General features: G+C 36.7%; 1 protein-coding gene across 1 annotated transcript in view; it reads left to right on the top strand.

Annotated features, from left to right (window-relative positions):
• knl1 (kinetochore scaffold 1) overlaps window positions 1-19,760 on the top strand; it is a 45,342-nt gene extending 25,582 nt beyond the window's left edge. Inside the window, exons 14-30 of the mRNA XM_061885645.1 lie at window positions 1,777-6,741; window positions 6,946-7,009; window positions 7,083-7,141; window positions 7,222-7,320; window positions 7,396-7,511; window positions 7,594-7,684; window positions 13,281-13,397; window positions 13,471-13,558; window positions 13,682-13,744; window positions 13,826-13,865; window positions 13,984-14,088; window positions 14,201-14,292; window positions 16,171-16,236; window positions 17,122-17,231; window positions 17,304-17,425; window positions 17,577-17,702; window positions 18,869-19,760. Of these exons, the coding sequence (XP_061741629.1) occupies window positions 1,777-6,741; window positions 6,946-7,009; window positions 7,083-7,141; window positions 7,222-7,320; window positions 7,396-7,511; window positions 7,594-7,684; window positions 13,281-13,397; window positions 13,471-13,558; window positions 13,682-13,744; window positions 13,826-13,865; window positions 13,984-14,088; window positions 14,201-14,292; window positions 16,171-16,236; window positions 17,122-17,231; window positions 17,304-17,425; window positions 17,577-17,702; window positions 18,869-19,007 (6,462 nt within the window). The 3' untranslated portion in view covers window positions 19,008-19,760. The remainder of the gene's footprint in view (window positions 1-1,776; window positions 6,742-6,945; window positions 7,010-7,082; window positions 7,142-7,221; window positions 7,321-7,395; window positions 7,512-7,593; window positions 7,685-13,280; window positions 13,398-13,470; window positions 13,559-13,681; window positions 13,745-13,825; window positions 13,866-13,983; window positions 14,089-14,200; window positions 14,293-16,170; window positions 16,237-17,121; window positions 17,232-17,303; window positions 17,426-17,576; window positions 17,703-18,868) is intronic.
• Window positions 19,761-22,918: the final 3,158 nt, after the last annotated feature.

Raw genomic sequence — 22,918 nt, 5'->3', positions numbered from 1 at the left:
AATTATGACACGCTGTCACATGAAGTTCAGCTGCCGCTGCTACACATTAAATCAGCTTTAAATAATGACAAATAAGGAAGCAACGCCACACAAAATTTGGAACACAACAATATTTCCTCCTCAAAAGTTCCTCAAAGTCACGCACACTGTGTCAGTTAAAAGTGAACACGATTTACTCACGACGAGTCACCTAGCGATCTTTTAATCCACAGGCCAATCCACAAACTCAATATGGCTTCCGGTCCGTCACTCAAATACGTCTGTGTGCAACATAAATTCAATTAACAGATCCTGTTGTTACAAAATGCACACTCACATAACATGTTAATTGATTGTATTGATTTATAAGATATATTTGATATGATATATAATGTAAAAGGTATGTGCTCTGCACATGCATGTCATATATAGATAGTATTTCCAGCTAAGTGAAATTGTAATAAATAGAAACAGGGTGATGGGTCTTTGTGGTCTTTACAAGAAGATGACATAACTGCATTTCACCTTGCACTGCACACATAGTTGACTTCTTTATGACTTAAAAACATAGGCATTGATAAAAGACTTCCATGCTCTGAGATGTAACAGTACATCATGTTGGAGGTGTTATGATTGAAATACATTTTATTTTACATCTTTATTTCCACAAATTACGTATACCGGTATTACCGATATGAGTACAGATGAATACCGGTATTGATAAGGAATATCATAAGGGTATTGAACCGATAACATCTTAACGATATACAGTAAATCCCTAGTGAGGATTATGAATAATTCTTTATTTAAACGGGAAGATGTGAACATCCTATTAGTCGGCGTCCCAGTGAGAACAATCATTGTACAGTGATTGTTTTATTATGTAGTTTGTAATTCCTGTTAAGCATTTAGCAATAGTGTTACTTGCTTCTAATACTTCTAATACTTGTAGCTCATCCTCCGTATATTCATGCTCATTTGTTCTAAAGTAGTATTTGTTGGCTCTCTTGAAGTCTGCTTGATTAGTAGTTGTTGTTATGGTAATTCTTTAGTATGGGGAACATATTCTAAGTAACAAAGACTTAATTTAGAGTTATTTGGACACGAGGGAAACATATTCTAAGTAGCAAAGACTTCATTTAGAGTCTTTTGGTTTTGGTTAGGGATAGAGTGTTAGGGTTAGGGTTAGTAATGGTGAATATGTTCCCCATACTAAAGTTTTACGGGATTATTGGTTGTATAATAATAATGACTAATTAAGAGCCAATATGTTACTAATTTGCATGTTAATAAGCAACTAATTAATGGTGAATATGTTCCCCACACCAAAGTGTTACCGTTGTTTTTGTTGTAGGAAATAATGGACTTTGTGATGCGTCTGTGAAATTATTGTGCCGCTATATGCTTAAAAGATGACCAAAATATGTAAATGTTACATGTTATTATGAATGTGCGTGTTACTACATCACATATGTATTTGGAGCGTGTACGTTTACTAAAAAGTTGATGGAGGTTTTTTGATTTTTTTAGAACGCTTTGTAGTTGAAATAGAGTGAACCTCATTACTTTCATTGTTATCTGAATCTGCTAGCATTTATTAGTTCGAATGCATAAAAAAGAAAAACATGTATGCTTATCTCACATAAGCATTGTGATTGACAGAAAAAAAACTGCAGTTCCCCTTTAAATTGATTAGTAATTGAATAGTTAATTACTTTTATACTCTTTCCAAAAGTCAAAGCAGATAGTGAAAATATTTTGATTATATAGTGCTAACTTTATTAATGTCTTTCTCAGGCTAGTTGTGATACTCAAGAGGACTGCAGAGAGAAAACAATAAAATTTACAGCTGACGGCGAAGTCATGCACGTGACAAAAAGTCACACTGTAAACATGGCCTGTTTTCTCCCAATGCAGTCACACAAAAGTCTACCTACAAATAAGGAGCGGACGATCAGGTTTAGTGTAAATGACGCAGATATGGATGTGACACAAAGTCACACTGCAAACATTGCTCTTGTGGAGCCGGAAGAATACCATTATGTTGACTTGTTACCTGCTGGAGAAGACAAAACAATTGATGCCGCTTTACAGCAAACTCATAGCCAAACTGCAAACATCGCTAATTCTTTGAGGACAGGAGCACACCATAATTGTGATGTAGCAGCTGCTGGAAAAGATAGAACATTGAGGTCTACTGCAGATGATGCATCTGTGGATGTGACACGATGCCACACTATAAGAATTGATACTCCGTTTGAACCAAGCGCACACAATGTGGATGTTTTACCAGCTGCAGGAGAGAAAACAATGAGGTGTACTGCAATGAATGAGACACAAAGCCACACTGCATACGTTGCTAATTATTTGGAGCAAGGAGCACACCATAATGTTAACTTTGTACCTGCTGGAAGAGAAACAACCTTGATGTTTACTGCAGATGATGATGCAATGGATGAGACACAAAGCCACACTTCAAAGATCGGTCATTTTTTGAAGACAGGAGCACATCATAATTTTGACATAGTACCTGCTGGAAAAGATAGAACAGTGAGGTTTACTGCAGAAGATGCATCTATGGATGTGACACGATGTCACACTGGAAGAATTGATACTCCGTTTGAACCAAGCGCACACAATGTGGATGTTTTACCAGCTGCAGGAGAGAAAACAATGAGGTGTACTGCAATGGATGAGACACAAAGCCACACTGCATACGTTGCTAATTATTTGGAGCAAGGAGCACACCATAATGTTAACTTTGTACCTGCTGGAAGAGAAACAACCTTGATGTTTACTGCAGATGATGCTGCAATGGATGAGACACAAAGCCACACTTCAAAGATCGGTCATTTTTTGAAGACAGGAGCACATCATAATTTTGACATAGTACCTGCTGGAAAAGATAGAACAGTGAGGTTTACTGCAGAAGATGCATCTATGGATGTGACACGATGTCACACTGGAAGAATTGTTACTCCGTTTGACCCAAGAGCACACAATGTGGATATTTTACCGGCTACAGGAAAAAAAACAATGAGGTGTACTGCAATGGATGCTGCTTTGGAGGAGACACGTAGCCACACTGCAAACATTGCTACTCATTTGGAGTCAGGAGCACACCTTGATACATTTGTACCTGCTGAAAGAGAGAAAACCTTGACGTTTACTAGAGATGCTGCTCTAATGGATGAGACACAAAGCCACATTGCAGACGTTGCTAATTATTTGAAGACAGGACCACACCATAATTGCTACATAGTACCTTCTGGAAAAGATAGAACAGTGAGGTTTACTGCAGATGATGCATCTATGGATGTGACACGAAGCCACACTGTGAAAATTGAAACTCCCTTTGAAAAAAGAGCACAAAATGTGGATATTTTATCGGTGGAAGGAGAGAAAACTATGAGGTGTACTGCAATGGATGCCGCTTTGGAGGTGACACGTTGCCACACTGCAAACATGGCTACTCATTTGGAGCCAGGAGCAGACCCTATTGTTAACTTTCTACCTGCTGGAGGAGAAAAAACTGTAAGGTTTATTGCAGATGATGCGGCTATGGATGTAACAAAATGCCACACCGTACAAATTGATACCCCGTTTGAACGAGAAGTACAAAACTTCCTCTGTGTACCTGCTAAAGGAGAGAAGACGTTGAGGTTTACTGCAGATGATGCAGCTATGGATGTAACAAAATGCCACACCATACAAATTGATACCCCGTTTGAACGAGAAGTACAAAATGTCCTCTGTGTACCTGCTATTGGAGAGAAAACGTTGAGGTTTACTGCAGATGATGCAGCTATGGATGTTACAAAATGCCACACCGTACAAATTGATACCCCGTTTGAACGAGAAGTACAAAATGTCCTCTGTGTACCTGCTAAAGGAGAGAAGACGTTGAGGTTTACTGCAGATGATGCAGCTATGGATGTAACAAAATGCCACACCATACAAATTGATACCCCGTTTGAACGAGAAGTACAAAATGTCCTCTGTGTACCTGCTATTGGAGAGAAAACGTTGAGGTTTACTGCAGATGATGCAGCTATGGATGTTACAAAATGCCACACCGTACAAATTGATACCCCGTTTGAACGAGAAGTCCAAAATGTCCTCTGTGTACCTGCTAAAGGAGAGAAAACATTGAGGTTCACTGCAGATGATGCAGCTATGGATGTAACAAAATGCCATACCGTACAAATTGATACCCCGTTTGAACGAGAAGTACAAAATGTCCTCTGTGTACCTGCTAAAGGAGAGAAGACGTTGAGGTTTACTGCAGATGATGCAGCTATGGATGTTACAAAATGCCACACTGTAAAAATTGAAACTCCGTTTGAACGAGAAGTACAAAATGTCCTCTGTGTACCTGCTAAAGGAGAGAAGACGTTGAGGTTTACTGCAGATGACGCAGCTATGGATGTAACAAAATGCCACACTGTAAAAATTGAAACTCCGTTTGAACTAGATGTACACAATGACGACTGTGTACTTGTTGGAGGAGAGAAAACAACCAGGTTGTCTGCAGATGACGTTTCTTTGGATGGGACACAAAGCCACACGCACATTGCTACTCATTTGGACTCAGGCGCAGACCTTAATGTTAACTTTGTACCTGCTGGAGCAGACAAACCATTGAGGTTTACTGCTGATGATGCAGCTATGAATGTGACAAAAGGCCACACCGTAAAAATGTATACTCCTTTTGAACTACAAGCACATAATGTCGACTGTGTACCTGTGGTAGAAGAGAAAACTACCAGGTTTTCTGCAGAAAATATCTCTTTGGGTGGGACACAAATCCACACTCCAGACATCGCTACTTGTTTGAAGCAAGGAGCAAACCTGGATAACTTTGAACCTGTTGGAAGAGAAAAAACCTTGATGTTTACTGCAGATGATGCATCTATGGATGTGACACGATGCCACACTTTAAGAATTAATACTCCTTTTGAACTAAAAGTAAAAAATGTCAACTGTGTACCTGTTGGAAAAGAAAAAACAACCAGGTTTTCGGCAGATGATGACACTTTGGATGAGACAAAACGGCAAACTCCAGACATCGCTGCTCATTTTGAGCAAAGAGCACACTATGGTAACTTTGTGCCTGTTGGAGGAGATAAAACCTTCAGGTTTACTGCAGATGATGCTGCTATGGATGTGAAAAAATGCCACACTGTAAAAATTGATACTCCTTTTGACCTTGAGGTAAAAAATGTAGACTTTGTACCTGTTGGAGGAGAAAAAACAACCAGGCTTTCTACAGATGATGCTTCTTTGGATGGGACACAAGGCTACTCGGCAAACATTGCTTCTACTTTTGAGCCACAAAACAAAACAAATGTGGATACTTGGCCAGCGGGAGAAGAGAAAATCTTGGGGTTCTCTGCAGATGATGCTGCTACAGATGAACAGCAAAGACCCGCCATAAACACTTCATATTCAAATGAAGATAGTCCTACGAAGAACAGAGATGAGATTAAGCATCCGCCAAAGAATGGCTCTTCTCCAGTACTCCCTATCCATACAGGATTGAGAAGGGCTAATCCCATTGTCACAAAAGATGAATGTCTATCAGAGTCATCCTCAAGAAAAACTGGTGACACAGATCACTTCATCCTAACTCAGCATAAAACACCATGCATTGTCAATAAAACCAGAGTTCCAACTCTGTTGGATAATTCTGTCAGTGATGCCAAAAACATGCAATGCTCATTACAAAGAGTAGAGACTGATGCAAGCATGGACGTAACTAAGGCTCAAACAGGTTCTATTGTTGGAGAAAAATACTCAAATGGAAATGAGCATTCTTCCTCTCAATTATCAACACAGGACCCAGATGGTGGTGTTCAAAAGATCAGAAGAGCAACTTCACCTCAGCCAAATCAAGAGTTGGGTCTGAGCAAACAAGATGCTGTGGAAATCGCAAATGTTGCATATTCTGTTTACTCAGACGAAACTGACATTAGGAACGTGTCAGAATTAGGACATATAACCAGTCCTTTGTTGGCAAACTTTAATTTGGCTAGTGCTGTCGGCCATGATAGTACTTCAAAGAAGTCCAGACGGAAAAGTTTCGCTGATCTCCAATTAAAAGTGAGGCATTTGAGCCGTTTGATTAACATGACTCCTGAGACTCCAGCCATGGAAAGCTGCACAGCACCTTTGCCTCATATGGACCCAGGGATTAACACAAATCCAAAAAACAATGATTTGCTTCCTATAGAAGTACCTGATGTTATAGGTGAAATGGGAAACACTGAGGGTGAAGCACAAGATCTTCCACTAGAATATGCTACTGCGGAAACTCCTTTTAAACTTAAGAATCTGATGTCGAGACTTTCAATGGGAGATTTCAAGCCAAAACTCCCTCAAAAAAACAGAGTTGATGATTCAAAGAAGTCAGACTCCAGCCACATGAATTCTGAGAGAAAAAGTGATCCCACAACCAACAATATTGCTAACGATATGGGCAACTGGAAAGATGACGTTAGTGATATTTACGATGAAGAGCTTGGTCGCTGTGAAGATTTGTTGGGGACATTGGACACAAGTGGCTCTCCAAAAATGACAGCAAATGTGATCCCTGTTGAAGAATGTTACATCAGTCAAAACTTAAGAGATGACGTTTTTAAAGAAGAAAATCCAAATTGTGCCCCTGGAATAAAAAGACGTTTGCCGTCAGATGAAGGTCACACGGAGGAGGAGAAGAAATTGAAGATGTCCCCTGAGATGGTTCCTGAGACTGTTAAGATGGTAGGTTCATACACAATCACGTTTATTCAATTCAGTTTTGGGTCAAGCTAGAAAGCATTAAAAAATGTTGGTTCCTCTTAGCAAACCATCTTATTTATTTCTTAGTCTATCAATAAATTATCAACAGATTATAATTATTTGTCAAAGTATCATGTTTTGGAATATGACGGTAACCTGACTACTTCTCCAACCATGACAAAACAGACCATGGATTCCTCGAGCACTACTCACACATCCAGCAGCAGAGGCGAAGTTACATTTAATTCCAGTAAGTTCTCCCTGTGTCTGGTTCATAACATCGCATTAATTATTTCTCAAATGTTTCTTTTTTTTATCTACAGCCTTTAAACAGAGCATGTTTGAATCCCAGCTCGAAGACTATTCCAGTGATGTACAAAGGGTTTGTTTTCAAATCATATCAGGATCCAATTGTATGATTTCGTACCCCCATTTATCAGTGCTTGCCTTTCATTGTTCCAGAAATTAGAGGATGGCACCATAACGGTATCAGAATTCTTTAAGCTCTTCAACATTGACTTTGTGATCCATAAACCTCGGCAAAGCATACTTCGTGGCAGAGTAGGTTACATTCTCCCAATTATTGTGTGAACTAGACAAGGACTAATATTCACCGCCTTTTTTTGTGTGGTTCAGCCTTCGTCCGACACAGATCGCACTCCAATAGATGTGATGAAAGACAGACTTATAAATCGTCCCAAAGAGCGGGTCTATGAAGCTGACATCAAGAGCCTGACTGAAAAGGTGGAAGGGTGAGATGATTATCATTCCTATAAATTATCACTCAAAGACTACAGTTAAAAATGTCTGAACACATGTTTTGTGTTTACCCAGATTGAGTTACCGAATGTGTGACTTGAACAAACCTCTCAAGATGATCAATACAGCATTATGGGAAGAGATGAAAAATTCTTCAGAAAAGGAGGTATTGTTGCTTTTGCTCACTTAAACATCGCTACTCATTTGGGGCAAGGAGCATACAATGTCAACTTTGTACCTGTGGCTCTTTGAATGGAGCCAGATCTTTAGGGGCCGTTCCTATTACAGTTCCTAGAGCTCTTTTCATCAAGGAAACAAACTATCAATTGTAGCAGGTATGAGATAAGATCTGAATCAGAATAATTTAAATAAACATACATTTATTGTAAACATTCCATAAGGTGCTGCCATATCCCCATGCTTTGAGAGTGACATCACTATTTTAAATGTTTTCTTATCCTAGAAAATACTGTTGCACATGAGTGTTTTTACAGTATTAAAATACACAGATTAAGTGGCCATAAATATTAATAATAAAATGTATTTATGTATATGAAGAGTATAAAATCCAGGTACAGTAGGATAAAAATTAGGACATAAGCAAAAGGATCCAGAAAAGTGAATCAAAACACAATAGGACAACAAATAGAAATGAATAAATCACAAAATTATATATTTATATGTTTTTTTAAATTAAAAAAGTAAATCCTGCGATGAGGTGGCGACTTGTCCAGGGTGTACCCCGCCTTCAGTTCGATTGTAGCTGAGATAGGCGCCAGCGACCCCAAAAAGGGAATAAGCGGTAGAAATGGATGGATGGAAAACCTAGGCTGTTGTTTTCTTTGACTAATTTTCTAGCCCAGTTGCCAGTCTGGTGGGCAATTGTTGATACTTTACCTGTATGTGTACAAAAATGTCTCCCAAATGGCTCATCGTTCACATTTAAAAAACGTTTAGAAGAGTCAATTCAGTCGCAAACATCAAATCTCTGATAACCCACAAAAAGTCATGTTTAATGGTATTTCAACACATCCACACTATACAGTATATAGTTTTTCCTAAAGTCTTCTTGTAAATGGACTCAATTCAGTTTTTAGTGTAAACTAAACCTGTCCCAAGATAGTAACACAATATATTTATCAGTAGTCAAGTTCTGGTAAAGCCAAAAGAACTGCAGCATCATATCTGTAATTGTTATTAATTGGCATTCACACAAATCTCCGGCAAAATATCCAGATGTTCTAATTCTTTTTTTTTGCAGATCACCAGAGCAAAACAGCATCTTACACAGATAACATCACTGTCTCGTGCAACGTATAGAATACTTGTCTTTTGACTGTGGCAATTGTCGACCACTAGGAATGGACACTGTACACATTTTTATCATGCCGTATGGTACCCGTTTTCGGTACTTTTGTCTGGGTTCATGTGTTATTAAATATTATTTTGTCTGTTAATAATATATAATTTTTGATTTGAGGTATAAAAATTAGCTGAAAATAACTGTCATGCAGTTGTTGAATCTTTATTAATTAATGTATTTTTTACTTCTGAGTCTCATTTATAAATATTATTTTCTCTCTTAATAATATATAATTTTTGATTTGAGGTATAAAAAATTGCTGAAAATAACTGTCATGCAGTTGTTGAGTCTTTATTAATTAATTTATTTTTTACTTCTGAGTATCATTTATAGTAATTGATATAAATACTCTTTGCATCCATTTGCAATTTTAAGAAGTTAAATCACAGCACATACTAAAACATTTCTAAAACTCTCTTGGGAGGTAAACGGGTCTCAGTGGCAGACATAGTAGTTGTATATCGGTTGTGCATACAGTCTTTATCAGCTGTCATTCACATCTAGAACACGCCATCTCGACTGCTTGGATGAAAGAAAAACGGTTCTTAGTGTGTTTCAAAACCCGGTAGCACCAATGGAATTTGGTCGGTGCCATAAAAGTACCAAATTCGGTGCCTATCCTATCGACAAAACAACATTACGGCCCCTGGTACCACCGATGTGTAATTTTCTTACATGCAGGCATTATTGGGGCTTGATATTGCTTCTAAATGCTTTGGAAATTGCCTAGAAGACTCTGTATCATTCTTCCAACAAAGAAAAATGAAAGCTTTTACAGGACAGACAACGTCCACAGACTGACAAAAATATTATCCAGTTTGTGTATATACTTAGTCCTAACATAGGCTGACCATATTCTGAAATCCCAAAAAGAGGACACATATATGCGTACCAAGGCGGGCAGCACGCCAAGGCCGGGAGTAGGTGAAAATTTGCCAATGATACTCGAACATGCTTTATAAATAATATATTTATTTAAATAAAGCATTTTTCTCCTCTGTTGACTGCATTGTTGGCGCTAGGGATTTTTAAAATGGGGTCCCAGGGACCCCATCAAGTCATAAAAATGGGGTCCCACAGTACATTTTTGGGGTCCCACTTTTTTGTAAGCGTTTTGAAAACAAATAAACGTATTCATTATCCTATTGTATCTCACACTTTATATCGTGTTTTGGAAAAAGGGTGTCATAAACGTTACTTAATTCATTACAAAAAATAATAAGAAAAAGAAAACAAATGTGTATACATTCATTCACTTTCTTCTTTCCTTCATGGATCTAAACTTTACTGCTGCTGGTAGTTTTTTCTATGTTTTTATTTAATAAGGTGTAGGTGTATTTATTTCAGTATAAAAGTGTAAAAAGTGTTTTGCTTCGGTCATGAAATGATGATAATGGTGTGCCAGGGCCTACATACATTTTATATTTAACGCTTAAATCTCTGGAGTCTACTTCAACTTCACATCTATCCCTCATTTCAAAATGTTTTAGTTTTTTTATGTTTGTTTGTTTTCCGCCCTTTTTTGTCAAACAAAACTGTTTTTAATGGCAAACACACAAAATATGCAAAATCTTCCACCAAAATTATTTTTCTTAGTGGAATAATTGATGTGAAGTAATGGGAACCTTGGATAGGTCAATAATTCATAATAACATTGATTTTGATTCAATATTATGTTTTGAGCAATGACAGTTTGAAATAAAGAAAAACAGCTTTGTTTTATTAGTCAACATTGCAACTTTTTCTAAATTACATTTCACCTTTAATCTTTTTTATTTCATGTTTATGTTTTAGTTTATTTTAATAGCATTTTTAGAATGTGCCGTGGGCCTTTAAAACATTAGCTGTGGGCCGCAAATGGCCTCTTTGGCACACTTTTGACACCTCTGCTATAGATAATTGAAAATTAAATCTGATAAATCTATCGCGTTTATCATAACACACAGTCACCATCTCTGCTTCAGTAAACAATGACGGTGATGACGTCACTGTCAGCAATGCTAACTTGTCAGCCACTTCTTCAAAAGACTCCTTTTGAACACACCGCACACATTAACACTTAAAAAGTCAAACAAATGCCCCGTTTTTTGACCATCAAAGTGTGTTTTTGAGGTGGAGGAGTCTACTCGGGTGCTGGTTAGCTTAAAGCTAACAGCTAGCCTGTCTCCATCCTCGAACGATGTGGATCCAGCGGGAGATAAAAGTGAAGTTTCAATGGACCCACAAATACTAAAACACCTCATTTACTGGAATTAAAAATGTTGACTTTAAACTCACCTTAGTGTTTACCAAGAAGTCTATTTCCTTTTCCCGGCAAAACTCGAACCAACACTTCCTGCCAATAAATAGCGTCACTTTCCTAACTTCCCCGGAAAAAGCCATTGGCTAACACCCCGTAACCAGTCGCTACAATATTTACAGTTAGAACTCACATATATATATATATATATATATATATATATATATATATATATATATATATATATATATATATATATATATATATATATATATGTAGGTGTGGGAAAAATCACAAGACTACTTCATCTCTACAGAACTGTTTCATGAGAGGTTCCCTCAATCATCAGGAGATTTTAATGGAAGCATTCACATACAATGGTTTATAAAGGGCACAGAGTGGGTGGGTACAGGCAGGCGTAGGGTGTGGTAATTGGCTCATGTGTTACCTAGGAGATGTTTCCGTCTGTGGCGGCATGTTGAAATGATTTCACTGCGCTTGTTGAGGGATGATAGATCTGGATGATATATAATAAACAGTTTCTCTTTTAAGCATAGGTTGCATCTTTTATTACCACTGTTGTAAGGTGTGCTGGATGCAAGAATTTGCCATGTTATTGAATATTCAACATTATTGTCTTTGAGGTTCCAAATGTGTTTGCTGAGTTCTGTAGAATTCCGCAAAGTCTGGTTTCTAAAGGAGGCGTTGTGATTATACCATCTTGTTTTGAACGCTCCTTCGGTTAATCCTACGTACGTGTCGGATGTGTTAATGTCCTTGCGTATTACCTTTGCTTGGTAAACGACTGATGTCTGTAAGCACCCTCCGTTGAGAGGGCAATCAGGTTTCTTGCGACAGTTACATTCCTTATTGGTTTCAGAGTCGTTTAGTCTGGGGGTAGGCAGTCCTTTTGCAATTGCTTTGTTGTGGTTTGAAATGATTTGTTGTATGTTATTCATACAGCTGTAGCTCAATTTAATGTTGTTCTTGTTGAATATTTTTCTTAGGGTGTTGCCTTTGGGGAAGTGTTTGTCGATCAGAGTGAGGAACTTGCGGCCGATGTTGGTTGAGACGTTTTGGCTGAATGGCGGATTGTACCAGATGATGTTGTTTCGTTTTCTGCTCTTTTTCTGTTGGTTTCCTGGAGTGGGTTCATAGGTGAGGGTGAAGTTGTATCCGCTTTCATCAAGTGCTTTCTGGTACGGGGGGGTTGCTTGGTCGAATTCAGCTTTGCTAGATGACAGCATTGATAGCCTTTTATTAATTCCGGTAGGTATTCTTTTCGCGGTGGTGGGTGGGTGGTTGCTGTCATGGTGCACGTATTGGAGTGTTGTGTTGGGTTTCCTGTTATTTCTCAGGTTGAAAGTGACGTCGAGGAAGTTGACAGTTTGCTTGTTGGCTTCAATTGTGATCCGTAGGCCGTTTTCTTTGAAGATTTGGCATATGCGCTTCTTGGTGTTCTCGCTGCTCCTTGGCGAGGCGCGGCACACTGCCAGTCCGTCATCACGGTAAATACCAAGGTTCAGGTTGAGGCTAGCAAGCTGGGAGAGGAGGAAACTCCCAACGAGTTCGCACGTTTCTGCTCCGTCAAAACTCCCCAAAGTAACGTCAAATGTTGAATTGTTCTTTTTTTGCCATGGTGTGCTGTTGTGGATGAGTATGGAGTTCTTTGCGTGGATGATGATGTTTCTTTCGTTGTCTGTGATTGAGTCGTAGTCCGAGGCGAAGTTCAGTGCTCGGGTCAGTAGGTCTTGCGTGATGGAAGGGTAAAATTCTTCGATGTCGAAGGAGATAAAGTTGTGTTGTTGTTTGTCTTGGATGTTGTTAAACCATTTGATTACTGCTCCTGTATTTCTCCATTGGTTGAGTGGTGTTTTGTCCTTGATTTTTGTGTTGATTCTGTCCAGGATTATTTTGCTGATTTTTCCTGTTTCGGATTTAGTTGGGTTTATTAGTCGGCATGTTGGGTTATTTGCGAAGTTGGGTTTGTATATATACGGTAACTTAACCCTGGACCTACATTGAAAATACACGCAACCCTAATTCAAAATGCCGGACATTTGACGCATTTAAAAAAAAAAGCCCGCCCGGACACCATGTCCGGGGAAAAGAGGACGTATGGTCAGCCTACCTTACATGACTATGTGTTTGAATCTTCAGATCAAATCGTTTGGCGTAAAATTAAAAGAGAGAAACAACTACTTCAGAAAGATGAGCCGAGTCCGGTCACATGAAATGAAGGAGGTCCTGTACACCGGTGTTGTGCAGGCTCTAACGGTAACAAGGACGTACTCCAAAGTACCATTATAACAATGTGGAGATCTTTGACGTAACATTGTATTCTTTTCAGGATGAGCAGCAAAATTTGAGAAGTTCAGTTGAAAAATCTGAAGAGACAGTCAAAATGCTGAATGACTGCATTCGTGATTTGGAAGCGGGTAATGCATTCAGTGTAAAATGGTCACCCCATTTTTAATGCTGGATACCAAATTCAAATCAATTTATAGAACTATTGCACATGTTGAGAGGTTACCATCAATAAGACAGCATTATCTTTGCAGAACTTGCAGCAATTGAGGATAAAGGAACTGACACCAAACCAAGTCTTAAATCACTCCAGGAAGGTAAGTTCAATGTGTTGTGTTTAAGTACAGTATACATAATTTTTGTCCAATAGTCAAATTATTTTACTTTTTGTCCAACAGAATTGAAGAAAGTCAATGAGAGTATGGATGAGAATGAGCGGTAATTTATAATATTGATTTCAAGCAAACATTCTGTGTAAAAAATATAATCAAAGAATAGGAGGCTATGTTGTTATTTAAATATATTTTGTTTATATGCTTTTTCTGCCCTGTCGCAGGCAAATATGTGATCTGGAGACGCAGAAAAATCAGGCTTCAAGCAAACTGAAGAGTCTAAAGGCTGACACAAAAAACCTTGAGAGCTCCATTGCTATTCTCAATATGTCAGTTTTTAAAAATTATTTTTCTTTTGAGTCATCATTTCTGGTGTAGTTTTTGGGGGGGAATTTACACACAGATATTAACGTTCATCTTCGGTATTTTTTTTTCCTGTAGGCTCAACGAATGGAGATTGAAAGAGAAGAGAGGCAACTACACAGTCTATACTTTCCTAAATGACACATTGCATCTACAGTTGGTGTATAAAGGTAAATTTTATTGTCTTCCATTCAAACACAGGAAAGCCAAGTCAGGGGAACCCAAAAAATTGGCCCATAAAAACTGTATTAATTATCAAAGGTCCAGTACATTTCTTGCTGACCTTAAATTTCAGTAATTATGATCATTCCCCAAAGATTTGCATAAACACCATGTACTCTCCAAAATATGCTCAAAATGGGCAGTGCAGCGTTAGAGACCACCTTGCATAAGCCATGCAAAACTGTCAATTACTCGAACTTTAGAATTAAGATTTTGCACAGTCCCAAGGTCTCTGAACTTCAGAACCCAGTCCAAAACATCTGCTTTTTGATGGAGCATGATGTCACCGATATGTCTTCCAAAATATTTGCTTGAACTACAGTGAATGATTTGTTGGAGAAATACACCTCCTCGCAAAATGTATTTTTCTTGGTTGACCAACACATGTTGGAGAAGACTATTGTTCCAGTATTTCATGCACAAAGTCGACTCTCGTATATACCCAGGAAAAGAAACAAAGAACATTAACTTATTTATTCCAACATTTTTGGATTAGGGTTACCCTGTACTTGTGAAATTTTTCACCGTAAGAAATTAACAACTATTTCCTCAATCATTTGCAATAGTGCTGCATGATTTTGAGAAAAATAATAATTGCAATGAGAAAGGCTCCAGCACCCCTCGCGACTCCGAAATGGACAAACAAGCGGTAGAAAATGGATAGATGGATGGAATTGTTCTATTTGGAATTTGCGATTCGATTTGCAATTTTTAACATTTATACTTATAAATACATAAAACTGTGAAAATAATGAGTGATGGAGGACATGTTACTTGCAGACTGTTAATCAACATATTCTTGTCTCAAGGTACCACACATCACGCTCTTAAACTGAAAAAATACTCTATAACAATTTATATTATGATATAGTAATAATGCAAGTAACAATTTGAAAGTATATAAAAAAAATGTTCTCATTGCTGTAGTATTGATTACTGTTGTACTTTAATTGGTCGGTGAATAACTTTATTCTAAATAAATAAACAAAATAAAATAAGCAAAAACGAAATACTAAGCAATTTAAAGGTTTTTTTTCCCCCAGTTGGAAAAAGTAGGTCTTATGTTGTCTTGTTTGTTGCCATCTCGTGATCGTCCGTGTTAATGGGCTCATTTTGCCCATCTGGTTTAAAGCTAAAATTTTCCCACAATGGGACATTTGTCTTTGTAATCGTATGTTTTCTTTCCTAATTTTTGTTACTTTGCGAAACTTTTCAATAGTGAGTCGAGACGCTCTCAGTCTGTGCTTCCTGTATGCGCGGTCTCACGAGGTCGCTCTCCAGGCCCCGAGTCAAAGATTGTGAATGACTCAAATTAGGGATCACTGCTTTTAAGTATTTTTTCTGTTAAATCAACGCCTTTTTCTTCTTGTTTGAAGCGAGGAAGAAACGCAAGGCTCAAAAATTCTGATTGGCGAAAATGTCATCAAATGGTTAATTGGTTATACTTGAACAGTGCTTTTCTACTTTCAAGGTACTCAAAGCGTTTTGACACTATTTCCACATTCACCCATTCACATAGGCCCTAACCATGACCCATCAGTAGCAAGTGTGAAGTGTCTTGCTCAAGGAGACAACAGCCACTCTTTTTTTTTTCTCTCAAAGGTCGGTGACGGCTTAGAAAAAGAAACCTCAGCCTTTTGTGGTTGCGTAATTGGACTAATAAAATTCTAAACGTCGATTAATCGTGAAGCCCTACTTTGTAAGGACATTTTAATTCCAAAAGCACTCTAATGGATCTCCAACAAATACTGTTATATTGCCAGATTTTTTTATTTTATTTTATTTTTTGCCCTAAATCCAAACTCAACATTGTTTTGTTTTTGTAGGAAATGGCACTGCTGAAGAACCCGAGCAGGAAACGTCAGAAATTAATTTCACATTTCTACTTGATGGTAAGAGACAGATGTCAACATATGTGACTATGATTCTACCCTAAACAAAAATTCTAAGAAAGAAAGGTTAATTTATGTTCAAAGTCTAGAGATTATGCATCCCATACTTCTCCTAAGCAAGTCAGATCTTTTCTTCTTTCGCTCACACACTAGCGAACTGGAAAGTTATGACAATAATACAGTATAGTTGTTCATTGATATGGAAAACATGTTTTGAAGAACCATTTAAATTTGTCCTTCTCTGTCTTTGAATTTGTCCAAATACATGTATTGAAAAAAGGGGTTGTTTGTATTTAGTGGTATATTATATAGTGCAATAATATATTTCTTCACTGTTATGGAAAACATGTTTTGAATAATGCTTTACGTATAATGCAGTGCTTCTCAGTTTTTTTCCTCTTACGCCCACTCTCACTCTCAGCACCGACTATAAATAGTATTATTTGTTTATACTATTGTTATAACTACACCTCTGCATTACAGTATACAGTATGCCTATTCACATTAAAGAAAACATAAAACAGATTACATATCAATTTACAACAAATAATAACCTTATTAACATTGTTTTAGCCTGTAACCGAAAACATTTGAAGTGAATTAATTTGCTTGGGGGAAAAAATCCTTATTTAAAGTATAAAAAAAATGTACCGACTTAAACGATTTGATACTGAAGTAAATACATCAAATTAAATCAACTCAATAATTAATGATAAATTCAAATTGATCAGCCCAGTACATAAAAAACTTTTAACCTACAAAACAAATATAAATAAAACAATTTGTGCTGATATTTTTAAAATCAAAATTAGGAAGTCAGGATTACATTGGACACCCTGTTTGTACATTTCAATTGCACATTTTTTTATTTTATTTTGCATCTAGATACGAGTTCACAGTGCCACGCCCGCCTTGTTCACAAACTGATCTCCCAGTACATTTACGGCCAAACGTTGTGGGTGAAGAAATACCCAACAAGCAATCATGTTCAAAAGGTGAGTGTGGACGGATCCAAGTGCAGTCTCGGTTCATATATTTAATCAGGATGTTCTTCCTGCTTTGTGCAGCTGCTCTATGACGTGTCTTTGGTGGTCAGTCACTGTCGTCTCCTTGGAGAGGAAATCCGTCTGCTTAAAATGTGGGGAGGTTTACGACTGAAGATCCTGGACATCAGTTGTGAGGACACTCGGTAAGAGTACATATCCTCTCTACAGTTAACGACCCACTAAGAGATTGTTGTTTAAAAGCAGGAAGACCCATTTTTTTTGTCTGTCTGCTACTGTAAATTACTGCTATGTGGTATCACTACAATTCAAATAACTGGTGACTTTTTCTTTTAGAATACATATTGTTTTCAGCAGTCTGAGGAGATGTTCCAAGTTTGAAGTTTCCTTTTCCGTCAGCTTGGACAAACACATCTATGGTCTTCACGTGCACAGCTTCAGAAACATCTTTGGGGACGCAACGTAAGTGTGACCAAACTAAAGCTCTTGACAGCTTTAAAGTGCAACTGCACTTTTTTTTTTTAATTTTGACTATCCACAACCCCTACGTAAGACAAGAACTCATGTATTTCTTTTTTAAGCATTATAACATGTAAATAAAAGTTAGTAAAAGATAGCTAACAATTAAGCTAATCGTAGTATACTATTCCCATAAAGCCCTCTAAATAACATCCAAAGACTTCCAGCGTTGCTCCATGTACTGTATGTCTCATGACCTAAATATTAACCAAGCATTAGCAACATTATTATTATAAGCACTAACACAGTCAAACAACAGTATTTTTATCCGCGTTGTGATCACATAGCGATAACTAGCATATGTCGCTATATTGACATATTGAGCCTTAAAATGGAGAAGTTTGTAAACTTTGACATTCAACTTATACCCGATGATGGCGGGAAAGATACGAAAAGACACTTGTCTGTGGGACTTTTTTTTTTAAACTATTTCCTAATCTGATTAGTTTTAAATTTAAACCCGAAAATATATAAACATCCCACCAGTCTGCATCCCAGTGAGAGCAGACATTGTACAGTAAGTACTTGTTTCATTATGTTTATAGTTTGTATTTCTTGTTGAGCACTTAGCAATACTGCTAGGTGCTTCACTAAAGCTGGATTTGTTTAGCATACAGCTTCTAAAACTTGTAGCTCATTTGTATATTCAGGTGAAAAATATAATTTGTCACAAAATAGTCTTTTTTTTGTCTCTCACAAAGTAAGCAAGCAGTGTTGTTGTTGAAGGGAACAGCAAACGTGATTCTTCCGTAAAATGAATGTGCCGCCCTATGCTTACAATGAGCAAAATACATGAATATTACATGTTATTATAAATGTGCCTGATACTACATTACATATATACTTATAGTGTCTATGTAAAACATTGATGGAGGATTTTTTGTGTTTTTTAGAGTGCCTTATAGGCGTAATAGAGCGAATCCACTTACCTCTGTTGTAAGCTGACTTGTGCTAGCATATTTTTAGAATGCATTAAATAAGAAACAAGAATGTGTGCTTGTTTTATAAGGAATTAAGTTCTCTTTTGGAGTTTAAAAACCAACAATGTACAACAACAAAGTAAAAAAACACAATGTTTTCTGAAGGCTGTTACACGTCTGTGTCTGCAGGATCCAGCAGATTGTAAGCATTGTGAAGTCATTCGTTCCAGCCAGGAAGCTCTTGACAAAGATTGTGAAGAAGATTCACGCTGATCTCCTTTCTTCAGCTGAATATGTACAGTCTACAACAGAGGTCTTCAACAAATAACTCGTGAGGTACCGAGACCTTGCTAGGGGATTTTGAGTCATTCACCAAAGGGTCAAACATTTGCTCAAACTCAGTATTTTTTATAAATGTTTAATACGGGCATGATGCCTTTATTCAGATGACAAATTACCATAAAATACATTTTAAATGGAGATTTGTTTCTGAAATAAAGTGCAGTTTAAATTTTGCTAGTCTTATAAAACAAAGTAGCTTAAATACATAAAAACTGAAAATGAATATTATTTTTTAAACAAGTTGTAAGTTGTGGACATTTTGTTAATGCTCTGACGATACAAGCAAATATCCCTTTGTTTGGGTTTTAAATAAATATTAAAATTAATTTTGCAAAAATGAATAGTTCTCGTTCAATTTTGTTATGTAAAAGTAGCTCTCAAAAGACAAAAGGTTGGAGACCCCTCGTCTACACTTCTAAATATGTTTCTTTCTAAATTTCTCGCCTATTTTTTTGGTCACCTCTAGATTGCGAGCATGTTCTACTTAAATATGCCTAGTTTTGTTTGCAAAATACCTTCTGGTTAAAATATAATAATAATCATACATTTTTTAAAAGTGTTTGGGATGAAATATATTAAACTGTTCATTAATAGCTTTTTATTCATCTCCAAATGTTTCTATGTTTGTATGTTTAGGAATGTAAACATTTGTTGTGTCAGCAATCCCTTTTATCAGCATGTTGAGATGCAAAGTTAGTGCATTGTAAATAACAATAAAATTGTACGAAGGAAGACACAACACTGATGTTTGGCCTTGATTTGGATCTTAAAAATGTGTTGAGTCAGTTCCCTGAACGTTCCAAGCAGTCAGAAAAGGAATGCTGTGCTTTAGTTGTCCTGAAGATGACGCTATTGCTCCCTTAAATAGATTTCTGCCTTCATCCACCTTAGTAAATCTTTGGCCTAGTTTCAATTACACAATGTGGAAATAAATCAAAATTAGTCAGAGTGAAAAACAATAAATACATTGAATTATTTGGTGGACGTATTACATTGTGAATTTTTTTAAACAGGAGATTATTTTACTTTGTATGCATGTTTCAAATAAACTAAACTAATAACTATAAACCTAAAATTCCAGAACAATGGGAATTTCATGATTAAAATTATTTTTGCTACTGTAACCTTATAGCATGGTGGTACATCTGATATAGTTCAATGGTGACTAAACTTTTGTCACCAAGTACCAAATCAGAAATTACTTGGTTCTTCAAGTACCACCATAATGACCAACATTAAAATACAGCAGCTTAGTAGACCTAAGTGTTCATTAAAAACAAGGCAGAGGTTTTATTTACAAGTATATTTAAAATGTTTGGCCACTGTAACATTTGAACAGTAACACTGTGTTTTGATATTTAATTAAATGGCGCAAGCGGATCAGTTTAAGAGTCACTGGTGTTGTTTATCCCCCACGCAGTCAGGGAGTTCTCTGGTTCAAATCCGGTTTAGACTTTTCAATGTTTAGTATGGGTTTTCTCCCACGTCCCAAAATTAATTGGAAGCTATAAATTGGAATATCCTGGAATACCCTGAACAGGATAGGCGTTAGAAAATAATGAATTACATTTTCACTGCTTTCTCCATACTTAATGGGTAACTGCACTTTTTCGGGAATTTTGCCGATCGTTCACAACATAAAGACAAGAGTTGTTGTTTTTGTGCATTTGAACATGTAAAAATCATCTCGTTCTTGGTGGATAGCAATGCGGATAAATGAGATTAAATCGCTTTAAAAATGCTTTCAAAAACTGCCAAGAATACTTAATCTTCATTCTGTAACCTGTATAACCAAGCTGTTCCGACATTGTTATTGTAAGAGTGAACACTGAGGAACTCTTTTTTTTTTTTTTTGCGAAGTAGCACATCGGGATGTTTCGATATCCGCCGTAAAAGGTTGCTACGACAAGAGATAAGCTCGCTTCTAGGTCAGCAAGAAATGCATTTGAATATTTAACGCACAACAATGCGATAGGACACCAATCTGTACTGACTAAAAAACATGAAAAATCATATTACAGTATCTTTAAAGTATTATTTCATGTATGGTTTGTAAACAGCTAGCTCGTCGTAACAACACGCATGATGTGCTGTGTGTATCGGTAATTAATAGTGTGACTTACTCGATGGACAGTTGTGTTTTTGGTCCTCCTGTCTTGGTAAGCACTCCATTTCTGTTGAAATACCTTTGCTTCAAATTCCAGCTTTGAATCACGCCTCCGTCTGCTCCAACGTCTCACCCTTTCTTCGCGGCGGCTTCTAGAACCAGCAGTTCATCCTCCGTATATTCACCTTCAAAAATATAAGGATGTGGAATCTTTATTTGACCAAAAATAGTTGTCTTCATTGTCTATTACCAAGTCTGCTATGATTAGAAAACCCACTTGTGTTTGTTTCCGGAAGTAGGAACACACATTTGTATGCAGAAGACGGAAACGGAAATCAATGTGCGGAAGGAATCTGTCCATGCCAGGGGTGTCAAACGTACGGCCCACGAACAGGTTTTATCCGGCCTGCGGGTTGAGTACGAAAATGAGCCGAAATTTTTTAATGAAAATAACTGCTGTTCTAATTGTGCCAACTAGATGTCGCAATAGCAATTTTTTGTATCTTTGTAGACGATGCTGCATATTTAATAAAAAAATAAAAACAAATAAACCACATGATGTTAGAATTTGATTTTGATATTTTTTTTATCTTGATAGATTGAAAATGAACACAAATGGGTTGATTGAACATTATCACATCATTTATTCAGAAAGTATAAATAACGACAAACAAACATAGAATACTATTAACCGCAACATGTAAGTGTAAAAAAAAACCCCGACAACATGATGATTTATACATTTTCAGAATGTGCTTATTGTATTTTTAAACAAAGAAAACATTCTGAAGTGGTCTTTATTTTTAAGTTATCGTGTTGTGATTTTACCAATCTGGCCCACTAGGGAGTAGATTTTTCTCCATGTGGCCCCCCATCTAAAGTGAGTTTGACACCCCTGGTCTAGGCAATGATTAATATGACCAAAGTACAGTAAATATTGTACATAATACATATTGTTCTGAAGGTGTCCGTTACTACATTTTTTATATATATATATATATATATATATATATATATATATATATATATATATATATATATATATATATATATATATACTGTATATATATATATATATATATATATATATATACCGTATTTTTCGGACTATAAGTCGCAGTTTTTTTCATAGTTTGGCAAGGGATGCGACTTATACTCAGGAGCGACTTATGTGTGAAATGATTAACACATTACCGTAAAATATCAAATAATATTATTTAGCTCATTCACGTAAGAGACTAGACGTATAAGATTTCATGGGATTTATCGATTAGGAGTGACAGATTGGTAAACATATAGCATGTTATAGTTATTTGAATGACTCTTACCATAATGTTACGTTAACATACCAGGCACCTTCTCAGTTGGTTATTTATGCGTCATATAACGTACACTTCTTCAGCCTGTTGTTCACTATTCTTTATTTATTTTAAATTGCCTTTCAAATGTCTATTCTTGGGGTTGGGTTTTATCAAATACATTTCCCCAAAAGATGCGACTTATACTCCAGTGCGACTTATATATGTTTTTTTCCTTCTTTATTATGCATTTTTGGCAGGTGCGACTTATACTCCGCAGCGACTTACACTCCGAAAAATACAGTACTTGCAGTTTGAAGTTATTTTAGAGGAATTTGAAGGCTACAACGATGACCCTCTACTGCTTGTTTTTTATCTTTAAAATCCTTACCAGAAAAAAAGATGTATATATTCTTATCTCTCAAGAAGTTGTGAATGATAGGCAAAATTTCCAAAAAAAAGCCAGTTTCTCTTTAAGTATTGCCCAAAAAA

This window comes from Nerophis ophidion, linkage group LG24 (assembly GCF_033978795.1).
Source record: "Nerophis ophidion isolate RoL-2023_Sa linkage group LG24, RoL_Noph_v1.0, whole genome shotgun sequence".
Taxonomy (NCBI): Eukaryota; Metazoa; Chordata; class Actinopteri; order Syngnathiformes; family Syngnathidae; genus Nerophis; species Nerophis ophidion.
The sequence above is the reverse complement of the archived record's forward strand: the minus strand, read 5'-3'. Positions and strand labels throughout refer to the sequence as shown.